The 26977-nt window shown below is 53.0% G+C and overlaps 2 protein-coding genes and 1 long non-coding RNA gene across 16 annotated transcripts; 1 reads left to right on the forward strand and 2 right to left on the reverse strand.

Moving 5' to 3' along the window:
• Nucleotides 1–813: 813 nt before the first annotated feature.
• Nucleotides 814–16493, reverse strand: ADCY4 (adenylate cyclase 4). Of its 9 annotated transcripts, XM_035719735.2 has the most exons (26): nucleotides 15547–16036; nucleotides 14116–14313; nucleotides 13865–14026; nucleotides 13109–13258; nucleotides 12516–12664; nucleotides 12325–12436; nucleotides 12157–12219; nucleotides 11505–11632; nucleotides 11198–11356; nucleotides 10806–10938; nucleotides 10430–10603; nucleotides 8077–8120; nucleotides 7829–7915; nucleotides 7544–7613; nucleotides 7096–7193; nucleotides 6323–6407; nucleotides 6072–6209; nucleotides 5349–5459; nucleotides 4903–5087; nucleotides 4617–4701; nucleotides 4027–4185; nucleotides 2364–2510; nucleotides 1962–2144; nucleotides 1756–1870; nucleotides 1312–1436; nucleotides 814–1043 (listed from the first exon to the last, which is right to left on the reverse strand). In XM_035719735.2, exons 1-26 carry the CDS (start codon nucleotides 15703–15705, stop codon nucleotides 891–893), a joined length of 3372 nt encoding a protein of 1123 aa, XP_035575628.1. In that variant the 5' UTR covers nucleotides 15706–16036; the 3' UTR covers nucleotides 814–890. The 9 variants fall into 9 exon arrangements, with proteins under 9 accessions (XP_035575628.1, XP_025298570.1, XP_035575626.1 ...); XM_025442785.3 differs by lacking the exon at nucleotides 15547–16036 and adding an exon at nucleotides 16059–16493 and having other exon boundaries at nucleotides 12157–12436; XM_035719733.2 differs by having other exon boundaries at nucleotides 12157–12436.
• Nucleotides 1801–3292, forward strand: LOC125755534 (uncharacterized). The gene is made up of 2 exons (XR_007412248.1): nucleotides 1801–1941; nucleotides 2975–3292. It is a non-coding gene; the product is annotated as an uncharacterized LOC125755534 (long non-coding RNA).
• Nucleotides 16494–17346: 853 nt separating the features above from the next.
• On the reverse strand, nucleotides 17347–21653 carry RIPK3 (receptor interacting serine/threonine kinase 3). 6 transcript variants are annotated; one of them, XM_025442787.3, is made up of 10 exons: nucleotides 21425–21653; nucleotides 21123–21263; nucleotides 20683–20992; nucleotides 19939–20078; nucleotides 19766–19812; nucleotides 19406–19573; nucleotides 19227–19294; nucleotides 18401–18760; nucleotides 18198–18258; nucleotides 17347–17661 (listed from the first exon to the last, which is right to left on the reverse strand). In XM_025442787.3, the coding sequence occupies exons 1-10, from the start codon at nucleotides 21442–21444 to the stop codon at nucleotides 17516–17518; spliced, it is 1461 nt and encodes a 486-aa protein (XP_025298572.1). In that variant the 5' UTR covers nucleotides 21445–21653; the 3' UTR covers nucleotides 17347–17515. The 6 variants fall into 6 exon arrangements, with proteins under 6 accessions (XP_025298572.1, XP_035575630.1, XP_025298573.1 ...); XM_035719737.2 differs by having other exon boundaries at nucleotides 20683–20846; nucleotides 21196–21259; nucleotides 21425–21627; XM_025442788.3 differs by having other exon boundaries at nucleotides 21123–21259; nucleotides 21425–21627.
• Between the last annotated feature and the right edge of the window lie 5324 nt (nucleotides 21654–26977).

Consider the following 26977-nt stretch of genomic DNA (forward strand, 5'->3'; position numbering starts at 1 on the left):
CAACATCTGTAACAAACTTAGGGTATCAAGATATCACTCACAAACCCTCAAATATGAACAAGTAGGAATGAACCATGGAAGCTTCCAGTCCCACAGAATATAAGCACCTGCACCGACAGGAATCTGAGGGACATGAGAACAAGAGAATCTCAAAACTGTCTGCAGGTCTTGGCTGGAAAGCGTGGGTCAGTTTGACGATAGCAGCTGAAACAGGGAGTGACCCGACAGGTCATTTCCCAGACCTCTCACCCATGCTGCCTAGGAAGCACAGAGCAGGTGCTTATTTAGTGGTTATTGAGTGAATAAAGGTCAAATGACATTTTCCTAGCTACTCCTTCTCAATATTTGTGGGTGGAAACAGAAAGGACAAATCCTATTTTGAGTCATGTGGCTAAAATTCTTTATCTTTCCAAAGTGTACTAAATACTGGAATCAGGCAGGGAGGCTGAGGCAGTCCTCAGTTTGTGAAGAAGAATCACTCCTTTCTAACACATTCATGGTCATACTTGCATACACACAGACACTCAGTTTAGCCTGGGAAGAAGCATCCTGCTGAGAGGCAAGCAGGAAGTGATCCGCAGCTATACCAGAGAAGCTTCTGACATCAATTGGCCTCAGTGGTACCAGAGTCGGGTTTTTTGTTGTTGTTTGTTTGTTTCTTTGTTTGTTTGTTTAAAGAGAGGAGAAGGGAGTGCAGAGGGAGAGGGAGAGAGAGAATCTTAAGCAGGCTCCACACCCAGCGCTGACCCCACGGCGGGGCTCCATCTCACAGCCCTGAGATCACGACCTAAGCCGAAATCAAGAGTTGGACACTTAACAGACTGAGCCTCCCAGGTGCCCCCTGAGTCCTTTTATTGAGGATCTTAGAATAGAGAGGGTGGTTGGGAGTCTCAGCCTAGGGTGGCCGAGGGAGGGCCAGTTCGCGTCAAATCTGTGTTCAGGAAGTAGGTGCAGAGCTGCCCTTTGCCTTTGACTTTGATGATGCCCCGGCTGTAGCAGGTATAGCCTAAGGACTGCAGCACCTGCGCTGTCTCTTCAGTCACCTGCGATTGAAAGGTGTGAGTCGGGATACCTGGGTGGCTCAGCTGTTAAGCCTCTGCCTTTGGCTCAGGGCGTGATCCTGGAGTTCCAGGATTGAGTCCCCACATTGGGCTTTCTGCGTGGGGCCTGCTTCTGCCTCTGCCTGTGTCTCTGTCTCTCTGTGTGTCTCTCATGAATAAATAAATAAATTAAAAAAAAAAAGTGAGTCTGGAGTGTGGGGGTGGCCTTATCTGATCCCCCCATCCCATGCCTCCAATGTGGCCTCCTCACTTGGATCTTGCCCAGAACTCCTGTACTTTCCATGCGGCTGGCCACATTCACCGTGTTGCCCCAGATGTCATACTGTGGCTTCTGGGCCCCAATCACTCCAGCCACTACAGGTCCATGGTTCAACCCTGACAAGAGGTATGGTAAAGAGAGGCCCTGGGTGGTGGGCAGAATTTGAGGAGGGACAGGGGAAGGGGAAGCTCCAGGAATTGGGGTGAAAGGCCTAGAGTTCTTAGAGGAAAAGAGGGCCTGGAGAAGTGTGGCTCAGGGAAGGAGTGGCTGAGCCCCAGAGCTCCTGGCCCAGCAGCTTCATGCTCCATCCCCAGAGAGGAGGCTGGAGGGGGCTGGGGGTGAGCTGGGGAGTAGCTAATAAAGGACTTAGGGGAGGAAGAGCTTGGGAAGGTGAAGAGGAAGTCCCAGACCGCCCCAACAAGGGAGGGCCCTCACCCACACGTAAGCGGAAGTTGTTAAATGAGTGCTTATTGATGACATCCAGCTTTGATCCAAGGGCCACTGCAAACTCCACCATGGTGCCCAGGTGGCTGCAGCTTCGCTCATCATCCTAGCAACAAGCCGGCCCCACAAGATGGGTCAGTGAGGGCCCAGCAGTGTGAGCCCCTCATGGGCTGATAGGTAAGGAAGGGGTGCTGTACCTGCTGTGCGTCCTGTCCAGAGGTGGCATTTAAGCCTGTAGCTGCCATGTAGGTGCTGCCAATGGTTTTGATCTTCTCCACCCCACTAAACTTGGGCTTTGAGAGCAGCTGTACAGAAAGGAGGCTGTGTCCCCAGGCTTTCTTGCTCTCTCCCTCCTCCCTCTCAGAAGCCCAGCCCCAGGCCTTTGGAAATGAAAGGACCAGGTTGTGGGGTCAGGATTTGTGGTGGGAGGGAGAGTGGATCGTGGGAAGAGTTTCTGGAGAGCTAGAGGATCAGAGAAGGAGCAGCAGGGCCAGGGAGAGAAGGATGGGCTCCTGGCTGGAGAGCAAATGGGCAGGAGGGACTGGTGGGAAATTCTAGCATTCAGAACAAAGGATCTGGGGGACCCTTGGAGTTGTCACCTCATCAAAATCAGCAATTATCTCATTGAGCAGCCGCAGGCACTCTAGACCCTCATGGTTGATGTTGGATTCAGAGTAAAACTCCTTAAAGTCTGGAACTGAGGCGAAGAGGACACAGACACACTCGTAGGACTGGTGGTAGAGGTCCTAGGGGGGGAGACGCTGGGATGAGGGAGCAAGCCACGTTCCTCTCCTTGTGGGTCTGTCTGCATGGGCCCTTCTCCCTGCGTCCATACTCTTACCCCTGTATTTAAGAAGTATTGGAAAGGAGGGAGGGGGTAGGGCCAGGTTATCCCAGGGATGTGTGACTTGGGAGTAAAAGACTAGGTCTCATGATGATTCGAGGAGAGACGGGGTTTGAACTCAGGATCACCTTATAGCAATGTGAAAGGAGTCTCTTCAAGAATGGAAATGGTGTCAATGGGTATCATCTTTCTATCATATCTTACTGCTAAAAGGTGTTAAGTCAGTTTACAAAGATGGCTACTATTTGGAAGATCAAATAATAGGGAAAATGGGACAAAGAGAAAATAAAGGTAAGCTGGTAAAGATGGAATCTTATTTGAGGTTGGTTCACAAAATGGGTGACACGAAGTCCTTGTTCGTCCTAGATTCTGGCTCCGGGCTTTCTAGTAGCCAATGTGAAGATAGAAACAGGAGCAGTTACAAGAGTCCCAGTGTAAATAGGAGAAGAAACCAGGAGATGTAGAACCACTGCCAATTTTGACTACAGAAAGCAACTGGTGGGCAGCCCCACTGGCGCAGCAGTTTAGCACCACCTGCAGCCCAGGGCATGATCCTGGAGACCCGGGATCGAGTCCCACTTCGGGCTCCCTGCTTGGAGCCTGCTTCTCCCTCTGCCTGTGTCTCTGCCTCTCTTCTCTCTCTCTCTCTCTCTCTCTCTCTCTGTGTGTGTGTGTGTGTCTATGAATGAATAAATAAAATCTTAAAAAAAAAAAGAAAGAAAGAAAGAAACCGGTGAGGGCGTGAAGCTGTGAAACAGCCCCTGACCTGTTTCTTTTAACATTCCTCAAGAGAGGCCAAGAGTATTTCTATAGCAGACAGAGTGAAGTGGTGGTGGTACAACTAAAATGGTGCAAATATGTGGGTGACCTTCTCTGATGGTCTGATTATAGCACGATATTTGAGGATGGCGATTAACATCTACAAATGGAAATTCCCATGGTGTTGGAAAGTTCTATATATGCAACATCTAATATGGCAGTCACTGGCCATAAGCAGCTCTCAGCCACTTGAAATGTGGCCAGTGAGGCTGCAGAAATGAAGGTTCTATTTTAATTAATCTTAATGTAAATGGCCACACATAGCTAGTGGCTACCATCCTGATAGTGCAGGGCCAGAAAGCTGCATGGACTGTGGACTGTGTCCTCCACACAACTCCCATCAACACTCGAAGGCACCGAGTGGCCATGAGTTGGAGAGGATGCTCCTTCTAAGTAAGAACTTAGAACTCAGAGGTTCTGTGCTCACCAGATGAAGCCTAAGAGCTCATGAAAATAGAGGCACTATCTGACAGGAACAGGCAGCCACTTGACCCACCAGGGGCTCTGGGGAGTCCAGAGATGTGGGGCCAAGGGCCAAGACTCTCATCTGAAACTAGTCCCTATGGCATCTGGGGCTCAGAGTCTGGGGTGGGAGTCACCTCGTTGCGCCGGTTCTGACCAATGAACTGGGGGGCCACGTGAGCAGGGAGCACGTTCTCCAACAGCAGCCGAGTCAGGTTCTCCATTGTCTCTGTCTCCTCCTGCTCCTGCCGCAGCTTCTTCTTCCACAGGAAGTCCAGGCGGCAGTAATACTCATTCTGGCAAGGTGGCCAAAGGCCCATGGGGAGATGCGCAGTGCAGGGAGAGCCTCAGCTCCTGAGTGTTCACCCCCCAAACACATGATGCCCCAAACTGCACCACTCCCCAGTCTAGAGAGAAGGCTCAAGGGGCAACTATCCCCAGGGAGGCTCCCCTGAAACGAGATTCAAACTAGGGGAGAATTGGCAGTGGATGCTTTCTTGTGGGTGGTTTTCCTGGACTTAGGGTGGGAGGGACGAGGGAGGAAGGATTTGAGGGCATCTCCCTTGGGTAGTTAAGGAGAAAGAAAGGGAACAGGAAGTTTCACGTAGAAGCTTCCAATGGGCACACCGTTTGGGCTCAACCCTGGAGATGTAAGATTGAGAGAAAGGGTGAGAAAGACCAAGTCACAAATATGGGAAGCCCTAGAAGGCTGAACTGGGTGACTTACCTGCCGAGCCAGGACAAGGAGGGTGAAGAAGAAGATGAAGAAGGAGATAGCTCCCATCAGTTTGGGCTCCTTCAGTACCCCTGGCCTGCAGAGGCCACGGATCAGGGTTGCCCCTTGCCCTGCCTCTTCCTGATGGCCTCCTCCCTACCCCCAGGGCTCATGTAGCCCTCAGCCACCCTCCCCCACCCTCCCCCTTTGCCCTGTGGTTGCTTCAGGCCAATGAGGTGAGGACAGCTCTGCTTTGCTCCCAGAGGGCCTGAGCACCCTGTCCAGTGGCCGTGCGCACCTGGAGTCCAAGGGATCCGGATAGAGGTGGGAGATGAGGCAGTCGGACAGCCAGGCATGGGAGTGCAGGAAGAGGGAGCAGGAAGCCCCCAGCCACAGCAGAAGCAGCAGCAACTTCAGCTCGAAGCTCATGTGCAGGAAGAGGGAGCAGGACAGGAACCCCAGCACGCAGCAGTGCATAGAGTACTGTGGGGCCAGGCAGGGCAGTCAAGGGGCATGGCATATGCCACAGGTGTGGGGGGGAGAATATCCCAGGGCTCCCTGCCCTGCCCTCACAGGGCCCAGGTCCTATCCGGGGGACGGGGGTGTCATACACACAAACACACATCAAGTGTGTTTTATGTCTATCCCAATCCACCTGATGGAATGTTCTTCAACTAAGGAGGTAGGGGGAGGAGCCAAAGAAGGCTCTGGAGAAAGAGATTCAGGGCTATGAGGAACACTCACTGGGATGCTGATGAGAGGCAGGGACCCAGGGAGTTCCCAGGAGAGGTTGAAAGCCACGGAGGACACATTGGGAGCCCGGAAAGGACAGTTCGATGCTGCCGGTAAGAAGAACTGCAGAAAGAGGTGAAGAGCTGAGGTGGGCAGTCGGCTCACTTGGGTATAACGGTGGCTTGTGCTGGGTTTCAGCTGACCTCGGGATGAGTCAGGGCCAGACTCCTCCAAAGGGGAGGAGTCTGCTATTTCTGGCTGGTGAGGGAGCCCCAGGACTGGGGTCCTTGCTGGGTGGGCAGGGATGGAGGAATGGGTGTCCTGAGCACTAGTCTGCCAATGGATCCACTGTGTGATCTCGTCAGCCACTTAACCTCTCTGGGCCTCAGCTTCCTCTTCTGTAACTTGGCTGGGGATGATTCCTAAGGTGTCTTTCAGGGATAGAATTTTAGTAATGATTATAAGTTCTGAAAAATTAGCCAAACTCAGCTACAAAATCATAGTGAGTGAGCACACAATGAAGATCTGCCTACATAGGAAAGATAGGATGTCCACCGAAGTGCTATAAACAATTACGCAGGTGGCAGATTGATTTTTTTTCTTTATACTTGTCCAACATTGCCAGAATCCCCTGGCCTCAGTCCAGCTGCTCTCCCAAATCCAGGAGTACCTGTTCAACCTCTGACAGGTCCAATGGGCCCTGATGGGGGTGAATAGGGGCCCCTCTGCCCTCACCAGGCTGGTAACAGCCATGACAAAAACGAGGAGGATGGTGGCAGTGCCCAGGGCAATTCGCAGTCCAGGCCGGGTGGCCACCAAGCCAGACAGTGTGGGCAGCCAGTGCAGCATCTTGGGGCCTTTCAAGACACACCTCTGTGGAAGGAGCACAGGAATCTTAGCCATGGGGCTGGGGGAACCCCCATCCCTTGGGCCAGGTCGTGGTAAGGGCCCAGCTCACCAAGCTTCCACCCCCTAGCCCACCTCACCGTCAGGTGTTCTGAGAAGCAGACGAAGAGGAGGAGGAGGAAGAGGAAGAAGGTGATGCTATAGGTGATGGCCAGAGCTGGAGGCCTAAAGGGAGACAAGAGAGAGGACTTGCCGGGTCAGAGGAGGCTCTGTGTGTCAGGAGGGTGCTGTGCAACCGGGTCGGGATATGTGAGGAGGAGCAGTCCTGGGGATCTGAACTGACCCCCCAGTGGGGTCTGAGCTGAACAAAGGCATTACACACTGATGATCCAGGAAAGCTGAGGGGGTTGAAGGCAGTGGTGGGGCGTGGCAGGAACTAATGAGGTAAGGACAGTCCTGGAAAGGGCAGGGGGCTCATGAAGGGGCCGAGGCTGCACCAGGTCAATCTCTGGGCCTTCAGGCCAAAGGCCTTCCACCTAGCTGAGTTTTGGACAACTCCTTGCAGCCCCTCCTAGCCATGAACTAAAAATGAGGACCTGCTTTCTAAGTTCATTTGCTGTGAGATTTGAGCTTCTCAATGGAAACAGAACCTGTTTTATGGAAAAGCTGTTAGGACCTAGAGACAGGCATGTGAAAGTGCTTGGATTATGTAGAAAGTCCACAGGATGTATGATCATAAAATGAAGGCTGTGATTATCACTGCTTCCCCAGAACACACGCTTCCTCTGTGGGTCAGTCAGTGCCTGAAGCCAAGGGGAAGTGGGTAAAGGAAGAAAGTGTGGGTCAAGGACCAGCAGGAGCCTGGTGGTATGTGTGTGAGTCAGGGCCCCCCTTGCCTGGGGCACTCTCTCACCTGTTGGTCACCAGCATCTGGATGACAAAATTGGAGATGAAAACCAGGAAGGTGCAGGCTGCATAGTATTTGAAGGCAGGGAGTGCAGAGAGTCGATACTGGAAGGGCAAGGGTCAGTATGGAGACAGGGCCCACCAAGGCTGCCCATCACCTTGGAGGTGCCAATTTGAGGCAAGAAGTGCATGTCCGGGCCTCATGGCCTCACCCTCCAGTGCAGTCTCTGGTAGCCCCTCCAGGTTCTCCAAGGAGCTGCCCTCCTCCCTCCCATCCCCAACTAGTAATTCAATTTACAGGGTGATGTCCATTTGGAGAGAAACACAAGCCCCTCACCCCCAGGATCACAAACTGGGCAGACCTGGGAGGTGAGGTGCGTCCACGGGGCTTGCCCCTGCCCCAAGGCCGAGGACCTAAGGTTAGAGGATTTTCCGCTGCTACCCCCCACACCCACCTCTTTCTCCAGCTCCTTCTCTCTGAAGTACAGTGTCAGTGGGTTGAAGTCCTTTGACTGCTTCCACTGTCTGGTAGGAGGTAGGGGGCGGGCGAGGAAAGGGAAGGGCAGAGCAGGGCAGGGTGGAGACGGTGAGGGCGGGAGGATGGACAGATGTGTGTTTTCCTGGGGGGAGCAGGGAAGCCCTTCCCTTCCCACCAGGACATCAGGAAACACATCTCTCCTCTACCTTACTGCAAGGGCCCAGCCCTCCCGCCCCTCCCGGCTGCCTTTTGTTCTCCATACTTCTGAGAGTTGAGCTGTTCGATGACCTGGAAGAACTTGGCGTCCCCAGTGTCCAGGTCATCATCTAGTCCCCGGGGGGTACGGCTCCTGCACAGTAAGAGCCCAACCTGTCACCATAGGAGATTCTCAACAGTAGGTGGGTGAAGCAGGAGCAGCCCCCCACCCAGGGAGGATGGAGGCAGGTCACTCCGACAGCCGACAGCCGACAGCCGACAGCCTCGCTGTCAGAGTTGCTGGGGTCTCCTCACCGGTCCAGGCTCCACTGGGGGCTGAAGGAGGCCAGCGTCTTCTCCTGTGGGGAGACCACAGCAAAGGGGGAGATGAGGAGATGCTGAGCATCCTTGAAACCTCTCTGCCATGAGGCATTCCATGTCTATATACGTCCTTGGCCTTGAGTATTTGATGTGAGTTCCCCCTGCCTTTAAGGACTTCCTCTTTCCACCAAATCCCACCTGCCCTTAAGGGAAGGGTCAAACCACATTTATTCCTTAAAGTTTCTTCCTGATTCTTTAGACACCCAGGGTCCTTATGCTCTTATATCCTTGGTTCCTAACACTTATGAGACAACCCTATAGGCTTGAGGAGTGGTCATCTTCCCTAAGGACTGAACAAATCCCAAAGGCAGGGACTTGCCCATCACCCCAGCATGCCAAAAAATCCTCATTGGTTTGAAGTGAAGCAGCAGAACATTCTGACTCCCTTGTGGTCAGGATTATGACCACAGCTGAGAGGTGGTGGGAGCAGAAAACAAAAAATGGAGAAGAAAGGGAAAGAGGAAGGAAGAGAAACAAACCTGGTCACAGCCATTCTTTTCAGCACCAGAAGGAAGGTGCACTGTGTGCAAAGATATGAAAGCGAGAGGACAAGTAAAGCAGATGAGACAAGTCCCAAGAAAAAGAATGAAGAGCAGTGGCCACTGCCCAGGACCAGGGGTCTGGTGACTGTTCTTTCCTGCTCCTCTGGCTTATATGAAGGCCACAGGGTCACAGGGGCCCCCAAGCCCAAACCTAGAATATAGGAGAGGGAGAGGGGAGGAAAAGGGAGATTAAGAGGGATGATCTAGGTATGAGCCCATTTATGCCTCTAGGTCTGAGCCCAACTTTTTTCAAACTACCTGCCTGCCTCTCCATCTTGCTCGATGCCTGTATGTTATTCGAAGGCAGGGAAAACGTTTTATTCATTTCTGTCTTCTCAAGAACTAGCCCAGCCCCTGCCACATAGTAGGTTCTTTAAAATTGCAGGAGGGATGGATGGATGGTGTATACTAGCACCAACACTGCCCTGCCACCTGAGTTCCCCATTGTTTAAGGGTAAGCTAATGTGATTCTCAGGATTTCTAACATTTGACGGAGGGCTTGGCACTTCAGGGGCTGAGGAGTGAATTCTGGGCTGATGAGGTCCTGCCTCAGGAGATACCCTTGAACTAGGGGTTCCTACTTCTCCATCCTGACATTTCTTAGTCTGCACACTAGTGGGGTTTTGGGGGAGTCTGGCGTGGGTTCTGAGGGGCATCTCGCCATGGGCATTGCACCCAGCACTGTCTCACAGTCCCCAGGCTCCCACCAAAGCCCACCCTCTACTCTACCTCCACCTGGGGTGGGGGTGGGGGAATCCTGCAATAGCCAGCAGGGTCTTAGATTCTTTCTTTCTCTCTCTCCTGCTCACTCAGCCCTTTTGACCTTTCTTCTACCCCATGTTAAGGCTCTGAATTAGGTATTCTCCTGAATCACTGCTGCGACATCCCCCCATTCCATAGTGTCTACTAATCTCTGGCCTGCTTTCCTGCTAGGTGGGTGGGGAGGGGAGATGGATCATAGAAAGGGTACTCTGAAGTCATCCCATATATCCAACTGGGTTGACCCAGTAGAGAAGATTCTGAGAGGATGATCTGCAGAAAGGTGGCTGGAAGATCAGATAAAATGGAGGAAAGCAGGCTGAGAAACTTAATCCTGGGGCAAGCCTTTTGGATCATGGCCTCAGTTCCTGCAAGAGAGGGTTCTGACTGCTTGTGACCAAGCAACAACCCTTAGAACCAGCTGCTGTGGGGGATGAAGGCTGGTTTTCTCTCTTCCCTCTCTCCCCAACCCCTGACTGCTCAGGGTGACTTCCTTCAAGACCATGGGAGATTTTCACTGTCATCTCATCTTATCCTGACACAAATGCTGGAGAGGAGGGGCAATAACTGATTTGCACCACCTTCCCAATCCTAGTGGGGATTAAAAGAGAGTGTGCAGTCTCAGGAATGGAATTTGATAGAGATGTTTTCTGGTGGGAATGGTTGTGAGCACTGGCTTTGGAGCCAGAAGTGTCGTCTAGGTCTTTGTGGTACTGATGGAAGAGGATTCCAGAGTGGACGTTGGGGAACAATGGACATAGTGCTACAGGATTTTGCAACTCAAGTGAGCTCAGAAGACAGTCATCTTTGCTCTTTCTCTGGAAAGAAGGGCAAGGAAAGGTCTGAGCCAGTGACTGGGAGCAACCAGACAGTTCAGGATCTTGAGATGTCATCAAATGACTCATGGGTGGTGGGTGTGGGGAAGTTGGGAGGGCAGTGGGGGTGGAGTCAGTAAGTGCTAGGGCTCATGCCAGAGGTGCACTTACCGGGAGAGGGGTGGAGGTGGACACGGGGCTCTCTAGGTGGCTCAGGTGGGCAAAAGGCTTGGCTGCGCCCCAGGACTCCAGGTAGCGGGTCATCAGCACTGAGGGACGCATTTTGGGGCCCTCGAGAGAGGATAGCAACCCTCCTGCAGTGCCCTTCTCATCCTCTTCCTCAGCCTGGGGCATATGAGGACTGAGAGTCAGGATCACAAACATTTTCTACATTTTCCCAACACTCCCTAGAAGATGGGGTCTCCTCCCCCTCAACACACACACTGGGATCCAGGAATTCAATCTCTGGCATAGGAGAGAAGATCAGGCCTATTTGTTGTGGGTGGTTAGGATGGGCCAGCCCCTGGGGGCCAGGCTGGGCTTTTACCCGGGGATCGATGACTAGGTAGGTAGGCTCCCCTAGCTCCCGAAGGTATGGGTCTCGGTGTTCCATGGCTGCGTCCTCCACAGCATAAGCCCCTGCCAGCAGGGCCAGGGTAGCTCCTGTAATATGTACTCTTCTGGAAAGAGGAAGGAGGGGGAATTAGGAAGGAGGGCCTGCAAACCTCTCAGTTTTTTTCAAGGATCCTTCCAGAGGCCTGACTTTAAGCAAGGCCCTGTGCTACAGGATATGTCTCCCAGCACCCCTCCCGGCATGCTAGGATCTCCCTTGAGTTCCACGTGGGATTGTGCTCATTTTAGGGAATTATGAATCGGGTGGCAGCATGTGAGGGGCCCGTTTGGTTTCTTCCTGTGCGTTCCTGCAGCCCCACCTCTCACCCTGGCACGCCACCCGCCTCCATGTGGTTGGCCAGGGTGACATCATGGGACCAGACATCATACTGCCACTTCTGCAGCCCGATGACTCCGCAGAGCACACTGCCTGAATGCACCCCCACACGCATGTTGATGTCCACGCCGGTGGCTGCCCGGAGTTTCCTGAGTACGTAGGGCACAGTTTGAAAGCTGCCTTTGGCCCTATGCATGCCACACCCTTCCCTCTCTCCAAGAGGACTTCCACTACCCTGCCTGCTGCTCACCCACATCCAGCCCTTGGTACCCCTCCTGCCCACCCACCTGAGCTGACCTGATGGCCCGGCACATGTCCAGCCCCATGCGCACACAGTTGATGGCGTGGTCTGGCAGGGAGAGCGGTAGCCCAGAGACACAGTAGTAACAGTCTCCCAGGATCTTGATCCGCATGCATTCATGCTCCTGGGAGTGTGTGTATGCAGGGGGAGGGGGGCACCTGGTTAGAGGTCAGAGGAGGCACTGGGCAGCTGGGAAAAGTGGGAGCAAATGTGATATTCCTGAAGAATTTTGCAGTTGGGAGACTCGGTCAGATCTAGGGATTCCCTTAACTTGATATGGGGCTGGCTGAGGTCTGTGGGTCTCCCCCAGCTTTGGCATGTGTAAGGTGTATTCAGATTTGAGCACATGAAAATACCCTCGAGACTGAGGTTTTCTGGGGGACACCCAAAATTAGGTTTGTTGGGGGCATCCCTGGGGTCTGAACAGGTGGCTGGGCTGAGCTGGGCTGAGGTTGTACAGGGCAGAGATTTCCCTTGGAAGGGCTCCCTAAGATTAAAACATATGAAAATCTCTCTAGATTCGGTATAGTGTCCACAGGCCCCTACACTGGGGGTTCTGAGCACATTTGGGGGTGTTGTGGTTGAGGCATCTGTGGAGATGTTGAGAAGTCTCTCCAGGTTTGAGATGTGTGGTGAACAGCTCCATACCTGGGGTTGTTTGAGAGGGTTTCCTACTTCCATTGGAATATCTTCCATTGGGATACATGGGCTCTGAAATGGGACTGGGATCTTAGGTGTCAGGAGTTTCCCTTGGAAGGGGCTCTCCAGGGTGGAGCATTTGAAGGGCCCTGGGTAGGGAGGGAGGCCCCCTCTGACCTTGGCAATCTGGTCGAACTTGCCAAAGAGCTCGTTGAGCATGAGCACCAACTCCTTAGGGGAGCACTCACTGGCCAGTCGTGTGAAGCCCACGATGTCAGCATAGAGCACGCTGGGGAGGGCAGATTGCATCACTGGGGTCAAGATCTCAGCCCACGCCCCTCCTCCCCTCTGGCCATCCTTTCTCATACCTAACTCCTTGGTGTCTCTTGACATAGAGGCTATGGAAGTTGTTGGTGCTCTCTGGCCGTGACCCCTGTCCAGCCTGAAGCCGGGCCATGATCTCTGCCTTCATCTCTCGAGCCAAGTAGGCAGGAAGGATGGACAAGAGAAGGTGTTCCTGGAGAAGATCACCATGAACATCAATCCTCTTGCAACCTAAAGCCAGGAGTCCCAGCCTTCCAACCACTTAGGAGCTCACCCACTTCTCCAGCCCCACTAGATGCTCCCCAGAGAACTCCCCTCCAGACCTCCCCCTTCACATAAAGCTGGGCCTCAGCACCCCATCCTGCACCATTCATATTTAGGGACTTAACTCCCAGCACCAATGCCAGGGTTAGAGTTCTTCGTTTCGTATCAAAAAAGTGCTTTTACAAGCTTCAGGTTTTTTGAGACGTAACACAACTTTCCAAGGTGCACAGTAGCCACGTTTTACAAAGGAGGAAAGAGAAGGGCAGGTAACCTGCCCAAAGTCATTTGGCTTGCTAAGGAGCCCAGCTGGGTGATATAAACAACCCCCTTCTCAAACCCGGGTCCTGCCCAGCCCCCCTGTCGGCTCAAGGACCTGGTGCTTCTTCTCCGTGTCCAGCCGCCGGCGCGAATGCAGCGAACGAAGTGCCTCCCGGAATGTGGCGCGCAGCGCACGCTCCATCAGCGCCTTGTGGTACGCTCCGGCCACATTCCCACACAGGAACAACACCGCGTTTGCTGCCAGCTGTGGGAGAGGGTCAGCCTCAGAGGACGCTCTGTGGGAGTGGGGGTCCTCAAGTGTATAGCTGGAGTTGGTCCCCAAGAGGGTTGAGGAGGACTCTACAGTTAGAGATCTAAGAATTTCCAGGCAATTGGTGCCACACTGGGGAGTCTGTAGGGGGGCTTCTCCTCCCCTGCAGTACCCCTGCTCTAGACTTGGTTGTGCACCAACGAGGCCTCTTAGGTCTAGAAACCCTTGCACATACGTTTCCTCTGCCTGGAATACCACTCCACCATCTACCTTCCCTCTGCGTCCGCTGCAGCACAAGACTACTCAAGCTCCAATTTTATATTCCCAGTGAAGTTTCCATCATCCACCTCTGTCCCCACAACTCTGGCTCCCTGGTGAAGTCCCTTCCCCGCGGGCCCAGGCGTCTTCTGGTGTCTGCAGCATTATGCTGCACTGGTGTACCCGCTCCATGAGGGCACTGTCTGGGCGTATGTGTTAGTACCTGTGCTTAGCATTGCGCCCTTCAATGGAGTCACAGCTCAGTGAGCGGCTGGTGCATGCTCAGAGGAGCCAATGTGCGCAGCCGTCCCCGGGCTCAGACTGGGCTACTAGCGTTCTCACCTGCGGCAGTAGCGCGGGCTGGGAGTCCGGCTGAGGCCCAAGGTACAGCCCAAGGACCACCAGGTGGGAGAGTGATGAGGCAAGGCCCGCGGCGGTGGCATCCCGCATACCCAAGGGCAACATGGCATACACGGTGAAGATGACAAAGAGGAAAAAGGACACCTGAGGGAGAGGGGCATGGGAAGCTGCCAGCTGCTCTTGGCCTGGGAGTCCTCCTGCCCCCTGCTCCACCTGCCGCTCGCTCCTCTCACCTGGTCCCAGGCGCTCACCAGGCCCCCAGTGAAGAGGAAGCCATGGCCCAGCCCCAGGAGCGCTGCCCACACGAGGCCGGACAGGGGACGGGTCCAGCGCTGTAGCCGTTGCTCGCAGGATGCCAGGCCCAGCAGCAGTGAGAAGCCGCCGAGCGCACACAGCACAGTGATCAGGAAGCCTGGGTCTGAGGCTAGATCCTGTGGGGAGGGGCTGCTTGCGGCAAGACTGGAGTGCAGAGTTGGGGAGCTCCTCCAAGATGAAGAAAGGCAGCCCCCTGGGACACTTCTGAAAAGTGTCTCAAACTCAAGTAGGAAAAGGAGACAGGGCACCTGGGCTGGTCATTCAGGTTAGGTTGAACCATAGGATGTTGCCAATAATCTGTTTAGAATCTGCAGAGCTATCTCATAGGGTTCAACCTATATCTCACTGCTATGTGGCAGCAGGGCTTGAGCCTTGGGCCACCCACCCAGAGCCTCTGGCTAGAACCCATATTGCGTATTTGTGAATCTGGGAACTTTCTGAGCTTGCTTTCTTGTCTGTCAAACAGGAATTCAAGCACCTTCCTGGGGTCCTGAAGCAAGTGAAAAATCCTACCTCACAGAAGGCACTTAGGAATGAGTGTATCTGAACCTGGCCAATTTGCTCAGGAGATTCCCTGCTCTGGGCACAAGGCTGGGAATAGCCCCTGCCCCCACCCTCCAAGAAGTGCCCCAGCGGCCGAGGGCACCTGGAACCCCTCTCCTTGGCAGGCCAGGGAGGAGCACCACACTTTGGCCCTCTGGGCGTTGACCTCCTGCTGCTGTCCCTGCCCTGCGTCCCCACCTCTTCCTGGGCTTCGAGGTGGCCCGGCAAGAATTGGTCAGTTTAGCAGCTTTCCCAACTTGCCTCCGAAACGTGAAAAAACTTGGGAGCAGGATATTTCCAGAAATGGAATTGAAGACCCCCTTTCTCCTAAAAAAAGAAACTGGAAATAGCTTTATTTGGGGACTAAATGTGAGTGGAATGGAAGGCGTCTTCTGGGAGTCTATGGGTCGGGCCGCCCCACAGCCCCCGTGAGAGAGAGAAAACCAGGAAGCGGATTCCCCCGGGGCCCAGTGTAATTTCCCTTCTGGAAAATGGGAAAACCCGCTGCTGAATTCACTCTAGAAGGAGGAGATCGCGGAAAGGCTGTCAGTGCCCTGAGAGAAATTAGAAGCCCCCGGAGCTCAGCCTGTTCCCAGCGGCCCAGCGACTGTGGCCCAGAGAGGTGCAGGGACTTGTCCAGGACCACTACATTTCCTAGCAAGGCTCGGCACTTCCTTCCTGGGTTCCAGCAAAGAGCGCACACCGAAGAGAAGACCTCTTCCCAGATCCTCACCCCGAAAGCGCCCTCTCGGCAGTGAGCCCCCCGCCGCCCCCAGGAGTCCCGCCACCAGACGCTGCCCCCTCACCCTGCCGCTGGCGGAGGCGACAGCCAGCACGGCCAGGAGCGCGCAGAGCACGATCCCCAGCAGCAGCAGCAGCAGCGGGTACTGCTGGCTCAGGCTGTAGTAGGTCTCGTAGAAGAGGTCTTCGCTGGGGGGCGGCCGGGCACTGAAGAGGCGGGCCATGCTCGCCCCCGCCCGGGGCTGCGGCGCCGGCGCCGGCGGAGGGCGAACCCGGGGCTGGGGAGCGCCGGGGCCCGCGTTACTGCCGGGGCCGCTCCTGGCTCGCTGGGTCTAGCCTCGCCGCGCGGCCTCCCCGCCGCCAGCCCCATCGCCCGGCACTCCCCGGGGCCTCCCCGCCTTTTCCCAGCTGGCTGGAGAGGGCTGCCTGCCCGATCCTTCGCTCCTCCTCCCTCAAACCCAGCCCGCAGAGGTGTCCTAGCAAAAGCCTCGTCTCCGGAGGGGACCGGGCTGGGGTGGAAGCAAGGGAGCTTCGGGTTCCTGCCCTCCCACCCCACCCCGGCCCCGCCCAAACTCACGGCCCGCGAGGCTGCCGCGGCTGCTGGGCGAGGCCGAGGCCGAGGCCGAGGAGGGAGCCCGCGATGGCCGGTGGTGGAGTCCCGGCCGCCGAGGAGCTAGTGGCTTAGAGCCGCGGGCGGCAGGCGCTTCCCTCCGGCGCCGCGGCCCCCTCCCACTTCCCCGGCCGGACTGCCCGGCCCCTTCCCGTGCGCGGTGGCGGACTCCCCAGGCCTCCTCCCTCCCTCATTGTCTCCCCTAACACTGGCGTCGCCTCCCCCCTCCAGTCCCCTTGAGAAAGGGGAATGGGACTGTGGGAGATGCGAGGGGGTGGGCTGGGCTGGGCGCAGGAGCAAGTGTCAAAATGGGAGTGGAACCCTTGGCCACGGGGAGAATGCAGCGGTGCTGGAGTCAAAGGCTGATGAGAACGTAGGGAAGAATGTGGGGCCCAATCGGAGACTAGGACTTGGGTCGGGGTGGACGGGGTTGCCACCGTTCCCCTCCTCTCCCCTCCAGCCTGGATGCAGCTGCTGTGCGGTCTGAACTGTCCCTGTGGCGCCGTCCAGCCCCATGGGAGGGGGCACGTCTGTGTAGCTCTGCCAGGCCATAGCTCTCCACTCCAGACACCAGCTGAGGGTCAAAGGGCTCCACCTGGGAAGCAAGGTGCGAGGGAGTGGAGGTGTTGAGTGCTTGTAATGGAGGAAAATAAGAGGCTGGGGGCATCGTGCAGGGCAAGAGGTGTGTGGTGTCTTTCGGTGCCCATGGAGAGCCCTTACCCCCAGGACCCCAGTGCGGAATCTCCATAGCCCAGAGGAAAATTTGGTTTAGGGTGGGGTCTCACGGGATCTAGAGGAAGTGCTCCGCCCAGAGATTAGAGCTACCCCAGGAGCCAGGCCTCCCAGATTCCTTCCTGCCGCCAGCTGGGGCCTGACCTTGTGTGCCACACTGCCCACCCCCCAGTCCTCAGCATCCCGCTTCCGCCTCAGCTACAGGCAGGGCCTCTGCCTCCTGCCTCCTTCAGTGTCAGCTCTCCAGTCTCCTACCAGGGTCTCCACCCCTGGACCCTGGCCTAAGCCTTAAGCTTCCAAATATGCTTCCAAATATGGCACTTTGGTTGAAAACCCACTGTGTTTAGGGTGCCTGAGTGGCTCAGTCAGCTAAATATCTGCCTTTGGCTCAGGTCATGATCCCAGACGCCTGGGCTCCCTGCTGAGCAGGAGCCTGCTTCTCTCTCTCCCTCTGCTGCTCCCCCTGTTTGTGCTCTCTCTCTCTTTCTCTCTCTCAAATAAATAAATAAATAAACAAACAAACTTTACAAAGAAACAATCCACTATGTTTATTGACTGCTGTGTGCACAAAGTCAGCCCCCAAAGAAAGTCTCAGCTAATTGCCCCGAGTCCAAGAAGTAGCTAGATGTTTCTTCCTACCAGCCCTGCCGCTCTCTCCAGGCTTCTTGGTTCTTGTGGTCCTCTTTTCCGACCTACTTGTGCGAGGCCCACTGCCAGCCTCTACCCATGCCCCAAGGTGCCTGTCCTTGCGTGGACAAGGCAGTTCCTTCTTGTATAATCAAATAGTTGTAGTCTCCCACCTGCACCGCACGGCTGTCACATATGGTAATAGGGCTACCTATAAAAGAAATTGTGGTGGTGTTGGGAGAGTTAAGTAATTGGAAATGCAAAATTAGGAGCCACAGGGTGGAGGGGCAGCGGCACCTTGTGTCCACCCTGGGGAAATGCAAGCATGGGGTCTCCAGGCCGGCTGTGACTGAGTCAAAGTGGGCCTTGGGCATTGGTCTTTGTGCTGCCCCTTCAGACCTGGGTTTGTAGAAGCTCAAAGGGAGTGGCAACTAATGTCTGAGACCCTGACACTTGGGTCTTTCCTTCTAGGAGCCCCTCTGGACCAACATAACAACAGCAGGTTAAGGGTCCACAGAGCTGATTCTGGGACAAGTCTGAAGGCCCAAGGCACATCTAGTCTCTGCTATGTCACCTCAGCAGGATCCAGTCCCAGGGGGCATCAGTCTCTTCATTTATGAAATGAGAAGTTTGGGGGATTTGGCCACTAGTCCTCCCACTACTCAAGGTATCCTGGATCTACATACAGTCTTGAGGAAGCCAGTAGAAGAATTGAGTAGGAGAAAGGAAGAAGTGGGGAGCAGGTACCTGGTATTGGATTAGGCCCTGGTGCCCTGGGAGGCCAGTTGGTGCCACGTCTCCTAGCCCCCTGCGAACGACACAGCTCTCTGAGTCTTCCCTTCCTGGGGCCTGTTCCCCTGCTGCAACCCCCTTAGTCTCAAGTTTCCCTAGCAAGGGACACAGGATTCATGGGAGTCCTAGCGCATCCTCTAGTCCTGCCAGTGTCTCACCTGATTCCCTTCAGGTCCAGGACCTGGGGTCTGAGCCAAGTTGGGGCTGGCCATCTGATTTTCAAAATGTGAAGTCTCTGGAGTTTGGGGAGATGAGGCTGTTGAATCAGAAGGTAGCCCTGCTAACCGGGCAGGCTGAACCTTATCTCCCTGTGCCCTGGTCGTCTCAGGAAGGTTTGTCCATTTTTTAGGAGCAGAGCTGGGGGACTCCTTCAGACTTAGTTTGCTTAGCATTTCAGAGGCTGTGATATCATGGCTTCCTGTGGTCCCCCTAGGGCCTTCTGTTTCTATCCCTCCTGGGCCTGGCTGGGGGGCAGACAATATCCGGCTGCCTCTATTTTCACACAGGAACTTCTTGACCTGCAAGGACAAGGGGAGATTTCTGGGCATGGAGGTGGGAGAACCAGCCTAAACCTAAGGGATGAGTCTCTTGTTCTATTATATATATATATATATATATATATATATATATATATATATATATATATTTAAGATTTTATTTATTTATAAGAGACACGCAGAGAAAGAGAGGCAGAGACACAGGCAGAGGGAGAAGCGGGCTCCCTACGGGGAGCCCAATGCGATCCCAGGACCCCGGGATCCTGCCCTGAGCCAAAGGCAGATGCTCAACCACCGAGCCACTCAAGTGCCCCATCTTGGTCCATAATCTATTACCTGGGAACTGAGTGGTGAGATGGGGACAGTGGGGACAAAGATTAAGGCACACTGAACAGTGGCCAGTGAGGAGTCAGCGAGTGGCCAAGGGAACCATGTTGTGCCATCCTCGCCCAGCTCCTGGAATGGGGGGGTGGCACTAGATACTCACTGTGGAGACCGCAGCATCCATCTCCTTATTTACCAGATTGAGGGCTTCCTCGGTGATCGGTTGGCATTCTGGAGACAAGGCAAGGTGGGTGGCAGGCAGGTGAGCCAAACTTTCCCAGGCAGAAGCCCCCTGCCGACCAATCCAAGCCTACCCTGGCTGCCAGCTAACAGCCAGTTCACCTTGGAAGGAGGGCCTGTCCTTGGGCTCATGGCTCCAGCAGTGCTGCATTAATGCCTTCAGTCTTTCCAAGCCAGGAGTCTCAGGGCTGGGCAGGGGCAGCTTGGTCAACGGGGGCCGGATCTGCCGCTCACACACTGCTTCCCGCACCGGCGATGTCTGGGCCACTACTGGGTTGGGGGTTGGAGATGCAAAGAGAAGACATTCAGGACCACGTGTTCCATCGTGGAAGCGGGAAAGGAGTGTAGTCCAAGGGAGGTGAGGAGAAAGTCCGAGCGGGTAAGCTAGAAGAAGAGGGCTTGGAGGCTTGCAGGAGGAGGGCATCTGGAGTTAAGGATCCCAGTGTCTGCCCAGAGTCTTACTCTCAGCTTCTCTTCCAGCTAGCACTGCCCACATTAGGATCCCGAAGCTGCAAGAAGACACAAAACTGAGGCCTGGCCCACCTGCTGGCAAAGTCTCCTTTCCCATATGCAGTTCCCTCGAAGCCCAGAGATGTGTAGAGATTTGGAATGTGTGTTTGGAGTGAGTACCTTACCTGTAGACATCACTGGCCATGGATGCCTTTCGGTTTACATCAGGCAACAGTTCTGGGGCCAGGTAGGCTGGGGCTGACTTCCCAGATCCAGCTCCTGACCTTGAGCCTCTCTGAAATGTGGACAGGCCAAAATCTGCCAGCTGTAAAGGGAGAGAAGGAGAAGGTAGAGGGTGGATAGGGCCAGGAAGCTTCCAGAAGCCCCTCTCCCACCACAAGGTACAGCTCCTGCCATAAAGGGGGTTATGACGGTTAGGGGAATGGTAGGACTGGTGAGGCCTTTGGGTTGGAGGCCTAGGTCCCCTCTTCATGGGGCTGGGTCAAGGTCTGAGTCTCCTGGGCTAGGTCAACCATGGGTCTTTTTTTGTTTTTCTTAAGATTTATTTATTCACGAGAGACACAGAGAGTGAGAGGCGAAGACATAGGCAGAGGGAAAAGCAGGCTCCCCACAAGAAGCTCAATGAGGGACTCAATCCCAGGACCCCGGGATCATACCCTGAGCTGAAGGCTGACGCTCAACCTCTGAGCCCCCCAGGTGTCCTAACGAGGGGTCTTTTGGAAGACTGGTGTGGGGTGGGTGTGTCTGTGGAACTGACCATGTTGGTCAGTGGTAGGGGCTAAAGCTCCTGGGTGGGCTTTGACCTTTAGGCAACCCTGTATCCAGAGGGAGATGCTGAGGGTATGGAGTAGAGAGGGCTGCACCAGGTTCTGTGTCCAGGGGCTGGGATGGGCAATGGATAGGCTGACCTTGGCGTGCAGGTCTGAGTCCAGCAGGACGTTGGAGGGCTTGAGGTCTCGGTGCAGAAGCACAGGATTCTGGCTATGCAGGTAACACATCCCCAGCACCACCTCCTGCAGCAGGCGGCTGAGGAGTGGCCAGGGACGGGGACAGTGGGGCTGCAGCAGTCCTACTAGGGAACCATTTTCCATAAATGGAGTCAGCAGAGCAGGCCCACAGGCATATTCCCACTGCAGCTTCTGGGTGACTCCCAGCGGGAGCAGCAGGTGCTGGTTACACAGACTGGCCATGGCCCTCACCTCCCTGGATATCGCCTCCCTGCATTCCAGGAAAGAGTGGGAGTAGCGCTCTGTTCCTGGAAGAGCCGTCCCCTCCCTATTCGGGCTCCCAGCACAGCGGCCCCTCCTCCGCGGGCAGACCCGGGAGGCCGTCAGCTCCGGCCACTCACCCCTCCAAGATCTTGACCGCCACACCCGTGCGCCACGTCCTGTGCCACGCGCGGAACACCGCCCCGAACCCACCTGCGCCGACGAACTCGGGATTCTCCAGTTCCTCGGCAGGCACCACGGGGGCTCGGGGACCGCTCTGCCTGAAAGAGGGGGGGCCTGGTCTGCCAGCTGCTCCGCGGACGCCCCACCGGCCCCACCTCCGTGACCCCGGGGCTCCACGCGGCCGGCACAAAGCCCGCTCCCCCGGAGGGCGCAAGGGGCAGGGTCGCAGGCTTGGAGCCGCAGCCAGCCCTCCACTGACCATAACCTGCCGCCAGACATCGGGTCAGAAAGTGCAAGTCTACGCGGGCCGTTTGTGGCAGAGGTGCAGGGCGGCGTGACAGGGTCAATCTCTAGGGCTAGGGCCCGGCTCCGAGGCACGGATTCCGCTTCCCGGTTCGCACTTCTACCCGGAGGGACGACAGCACTTCCGCCCTCGGCGGGCGCGGGCGCGGCTGCTGCACGCCCCGGGGGTGCATCTGCGGGCGGAAGCTAGGCGGAACCTTGGTCTAGCCCAGGGCTTTCCACCCCCCCCTTCAAAGATTTTATTTATTTACTTCTTTTTTTTTTTTTTGCCCCCCCCCCCCATTTATTTATTTCTGAGAATACACAGAGAGGAGAGAGAGAGGCAGAGACACAGGCAGAGGGAGAAGCAGGCTCCATGCAGGGGGCCTGATGTGGGACTCGATCCCAGAATTCAATCGCAGGACTCCAGGATTTCGCCCTGGGCCGAAGGTAGGCGCTAAACCACTGAGCCACCCAAGGATCCTCCTTTATTACTTCTTTATGGATGAGAGAACAGGCACAGGTACTTGCCCAAGCCAGTATGGAGCTGACCTCAAGCCTAGCTCAGAACCCTCAAGTGTTCCCATTTTCAGATGAGCTTCACAGCGCTACCTCCCAGCTCGCCCTGAATGTGGCTAAAGAAGGTGTGAAGAGTCTAATAGTGCAGTGGAAGGTCCCTGTCGGTGTTCCTGTCCAGTCCCTAACAGCTAAGGCAAGCCCTTGCATTGGTAGTGACTTGACTCCGAGGGCAAGGTGGTCAGTTAGATGAATTGGCCCAGCCAAGGGTGTCTGGTATTGTGAGAGACACTGGAGGGGAAACACATCCCTGTCCTCCCCCTCTCCGCTCCCACCAATGTCTCCATGCAAATTCCCTGGTTAACATGTGTTCCCAACAAACATATACTCTGGACAAGGGCCTTTGGGAACTCAGGAGCTTGAGAAGGCTTAAGGATGCAGGGTAGACAAAGATGTCTGTGTTTTACCCACTCCCTACTCTCCACTCCTGGGCTGGATACCCAAGGCCTGACTGGAGGTTGTGGAAACTCTGTGTGGAAACTCTCTGTACTGGGCACTCAGTCCTTCATGGGCAGATCCGACTCTCACTGGAAGATGATCACCTTGGTACGCACTTTCCATTCTGTCCAGCAGTCCTTGGGCTCTGCTGGATGGAGCAGAAGTGGCCAGTGGGTTACTGTGGTTTCTGGAACAGCTGGAAACTCCAGGATCCATACCATGAGTTCTGGTGGAGTCAGTTTGTGCTATTTTGGAGCTATTTAGGGAATTCTAAGACTGTAGTCTCTTTTAATAGCCAGGACTTGGTAGGCACTCAATAAATATTTGTTGAATTGAATTAATAAATAAACAACCAAGACTTTTGGGGCTTCCTTACAACTTTGGTCAGTCCATACTCATTGGGAGGAAAGAAGGAGGTTGAGCTTCCTTAAGGTTTGGGGGCTCTCAGTTGTACCCGTATGGTTGACAGAACCCATCCGAAGTCAACTTTATTGTAGAGACAGGGTGGTATCTCACAAAATATAAAGGCAAGTGCAGCAGGTCCTCAAACAAGTCAAGTCAGGAGTCCAGAGCCACCAGAAAGGGTAGCTATCCTTTTCATGATTCTCTTTTGGGAGAAGACCCTGGGCTTCACTTGAGGGGGAACAGGCAGAAAGGCATTAGAAGGGTGCTTACCGACCTTTTTTTATGGCAAGTATCTTCAGATTGGAATAAGGCCCTGACAATCGGGGGCAAGCAGCTATAAATGTGGGATTGGGGATAGTGTCAGAGCCTGAACTACTTTTTGACTCAAAATAAACCAAACCAATTTAAAAGAAGTTGGGGTATGGAGAGGAGCCTGGAGTAAGTGCCTGAGAAGACCCTCTGCTTCTCGCTGGTGAAACAGAGTTGATCCCTGGCATTTGGAACTGTAGCCTTTCCTGAGAGAGGGGGAGAGAGAGAGAGAGAGAGAGAGAGAGAGAGAAGAAATTGCATGAGGAGGGGTGGGGGCAGAGGGAGAAGAAGCAGAGGGAGAAGCAGACAGACACCCTGTTGAGCAAGGAGCATGATACGAGACTCGATCCTAGGACCCCAGGATCATGACCAGAGCTAAAGGCAGATACTCAACTGACTGAGCCACCTAGGCACCCCAGAACTGTGGCCTTTCTTGAGGCCTAGTGCCACTGACCCCTTACAGAGCCTCTGCCCTGGCCCAGGCTTTTGGAGTCTATTTAGGTGTCTCTCATCTCTTCAGTTCTTTGCTCCTGATTGTCTTTGGTTACCTTCAGCCCATCCCTAGGACCTGCTCTGGTTCCCTATCCTTAGTAGTAGAGGTGGGAGGGCAGAGAACGTGATTTCTTTTCTTACATATTCTACCCTAATTCTTTTTTATTTATTTATTTTTCCTAATTCTTTTTTAAAAGATTTTATTTATTCATTTATTTGAGAGAGAGAGAGAACATAAGCAGGGGGAGGGGCAGAGGGAGAGGAAGAAGCAGACTCCCCCCCCCCCCAGCAGGGAGCCTGATGTGGGGGTCAATCCCAGGACCTGGGATCATGAGCTGAGCCGAAGGCAGACACTTAACTAACTGAGCCACCCATGCAACCCACCAAATTCTTATCTGTCATTTGAGTAAGAGATTCCAATTATAGATCAAATTTTATTAATTGAGGGATCCCTGGGTGGCGCAGCGGTTTAGAGCCTGCCTTTGGCCCAGGGCGTGATCCTGGAGACCCGGGATCGAATCCCACGTCGGGCTCCCGGTGCATGGAGCCTGCTTCTCCCTCTGCCTGTGTCTCTGCCTCTCTCTCTCTCTCTCTGTGACTATCATAAATAAAAAAAAAAAAAAAAAAAAATTTTATTAATTGAGGGGATGGCAAAAAGGATTATGGCGAATTTTCATTTTCCTTAGTGTTTGAATAGTTTATATTAGCATATATTACTTTTATAAACAATTAAAGAAATAAGAAGTTCATATGTATGCAATAATTTAGCAGTAAGGATATTCACTGAAGTATTGTTTAACATAGTGAAAAAATAGAACCCTAAATATCCAATAATAGGAAAAAGATAAATTTATATTATAAAGATTATAAATAAATTATTTAGTGGATCACTATGTAGCCATTAAAATGATGCTCTACACCTATATTTATTAACATGACAGATGTTCATCATATATCAAGTTGGAAAAAAAGCAGGTTACAAAGCAAGATGTACCATATAATCACATTTTTGTTTGTTTGTTTCAAAAGTTCTCTTCCAGTAGTATGACAGAGTTCTCAAAAGCCTCCCATAGCAGGATACCTAAATGCTATGTAAAACATAACCAACATGTTAAAAAAAATTCCTTAATGAGCTTTCAAGAAAAGAAAGGTAATCTCCCCAGGTCATCTCCTTAAAACTAATAAAATAAAACAACACAACACAAAAAGTAAATAGTAAGTAAACAGAAAGTCAACTAAATAGAAGTGTAGAGTTTTGAGGGCTGGGAAGGGGATATGGAAGGTTGGGGAAGAACCACAGTGAGCCAGCCATAGGGCCTAGGAAGATGGAAGAACTAAATGTGAGACACCCTTATTCCTCAAAAAGTTCGGAACCTCAAATGGGCTACATTCTCAGTGGAAAGGAAAAAGTACATCTGCTAACAAAGGGAACTTACTAGGGAGCCTGTCTACAGTACTCGTTAAAACTAATAAAAATGTTGGTTTCCATGTGAGATCTGCTCTTACAAGCATCTGTGGCTGGAATTTTTACTTTCCCTTTGATCAATAAATCATAAGCTGAAAATTTTCAGTGGCCTCAGATTAGTAATACCTTCTGGAATCTGGCAGGAGTAAACTGAATCCTCCTTAGAGGAAAGCATGCTCAGCCCAAGCTTCTGGATTAAGTTCTGCCAAGAATAGACTCACCCCCCAAATTTCCAAATACATAAGGACTCAAAGCACCATGAGGAAGAATCAGCAGAAACAAAAATTAACAGATTCGGATCTTTAAGGACTTCGTTCAGAATTTGGAATAATAAGATGAGGAATTTAAAGGAGCTTCTAGGGGCACCTGGGTGGCTCAGTGTAGTAAGCATCCAACTCTTGATTTCGCTCAGGTCATGATCTCAGGGTCCTTATGACCTATGATCAAGCCCCAAGTCTGGCTCCCTGCTCAGCAGGGAGTCTGCTTCTTCCTCTCCCTCTGCTGCTCCCCTGCTTATGCTCTCTCTTTCTCAAATAAAATAAATTTTTTTAAAAAATTTGATTTATTCATTCATGAGAAACACAGAGAGAGAGGCAGAGGAAGAAGCAGGTTTCCTGTGGGGAGCCCAATGTGGGACTTGATTCCAGAACCTGGGAGCCAGACCCTGAGCTGAAGGCAGATGCTCAACCACTGAGCCACTCAGGTGCCCCTAAATAAAATCTTTTTTTTTTTTTTTTTTTTTTTTAAATAAAGAGCTTCTGTGAAATGTTTAAAGAGATAGAAGATGGGATAGAAAAAAAAATGAGCAAGGAAGAAGAGATTATAACAAATGTCCATATAGATTTAGAAAAAATAAAAAAGAATATCAAGAAATTTTAAAAAGTATGTAATAATGGGCAGCCCTGGTGGTGCAGCGGTTTAGCACTGCCTGCAGCCCAGGGCATGATCCTGGAGACCCTGGATCGAGTACCACATCGGGCTCTCTGCGTGGAGCCTGCTTCTCCCTCTGCCTGTGTCTCTGACTCTCTCTCTCTCTCTGTCTCTATGAATAAATAAATAAAATCTTAAAAAAAAGTATGTAATATTAAAATTGAAGTTGCAATGCTTGGTTAAATAAATAACAGAGCTGAAGAAAGAGTGTACCAAAAGATGAATCTGAAGAAATTCTTCAAAATGCAGCAAAAAGAGACAAGCAGATAGAAAAATTGTTAGACCTCCTCATTCTTCATCTCTCAATTATCTAATTGGAATCCCATGAGGAGAAAGGGAAAAAAAAAGTTGGGGTGAGGCAATAGTTGAGGAGAAAATGGCCGAGATTTTTCAAGATTTGATGAAAGACATAAGTCTACAAATATGGAAGCACAGTTTATGCCGAAAAGGATTGCTATTAAGAAATACACCTAGGAGATCCTTGGGTGGCTCAACAGTTTAGCGCCTGCCTTTGGCCCAGGGTGCGATCCTGGAGGAGTCGGGGTATTGAGTCCTGCGTTGGGCTCCTGGCATGGAGCCTGCTTCTCCCTCTGCCTGTGTCTCTGCCTTTCTCTCTCTATCATGAATAAATAAATAAATCTTAAAAAAAAAAAAAAAAGAAATCCACATCTAGATACATTGTCAGTAAAATGTAGAATCATGAAGACCAAGGAACAATCTCATAGGCTAGAAAGGAGAAATAGATCATCTACAAGAGAACACAACTGAAACCCCTAGCACACCTCTCACAGCCACAGTAGAAACCAGGAGACACCAGATTGACTGAAAGTGATAAAAGGGAGGGGGAAAAAAGTGTCAGCATAGAATTGTATACTTGGAAAAATTATTTCTTTTTCTTTTTGGAAAAATTATTTC

Source organism: Canis lupus, chromosome 8 (assembly GCF_003254725.2).
Source record: "Canis lupus dingo isolate Sandy chromosome 8, ASM325472v2, whole genome shotgun sequence".
In the NCBI taxonomy this organism is placed as follows: domain Eukaryota; kingdom Metazoa; phylum Chordata; class Mammalia; order Carnivora; family Canidae; genus Canis; species Canis lupus.

Bases quoted from the DNA above. Each gene is read 5' to 3' on its own strand.
- ADCY4 (XM_035719733.2), bottom strand. From the start codon at position 15,705: ATGGCCCGCCTCTTCAGTGCCCGGCCGCCCCCCAGCGAAGACCTCTTC. The intron at 8,121-10,429 runs GTAAGTGCACCT...GTCTCCCCACAG, and splicing joins CCACCTCCACCCCTCTCCCG to GAGAAGACGCTGGCCTCCTT. The intron at 2,511-4,026 runs GTGACTCCCACC...CTCCCCCCCTAG, and splicing joins GTCAGAACCGGCGCAACGAG to GACCTCTACCACCAGTCCTA.
- RIPK3 (XM_025442787.3), bottom strand. From the start codon at position 21,444: ATGTCTGGCGGCAGGTTATG. The intron at 19,813-19,938 runs GTAAGGTACTCA...GTCTTCTTGCAG, and splicing joins ATGGCCAGTGATGTCTACAG to CTTCGGGATCCTAATGTGGG. The intron at 19,295-19,405 runs GTGAACTGGCTG...CCTTGTCTCCAG, and splicing joins GGACAGGCCCTCCTTCCAAG to AATGCCAACCGATCACCGAG.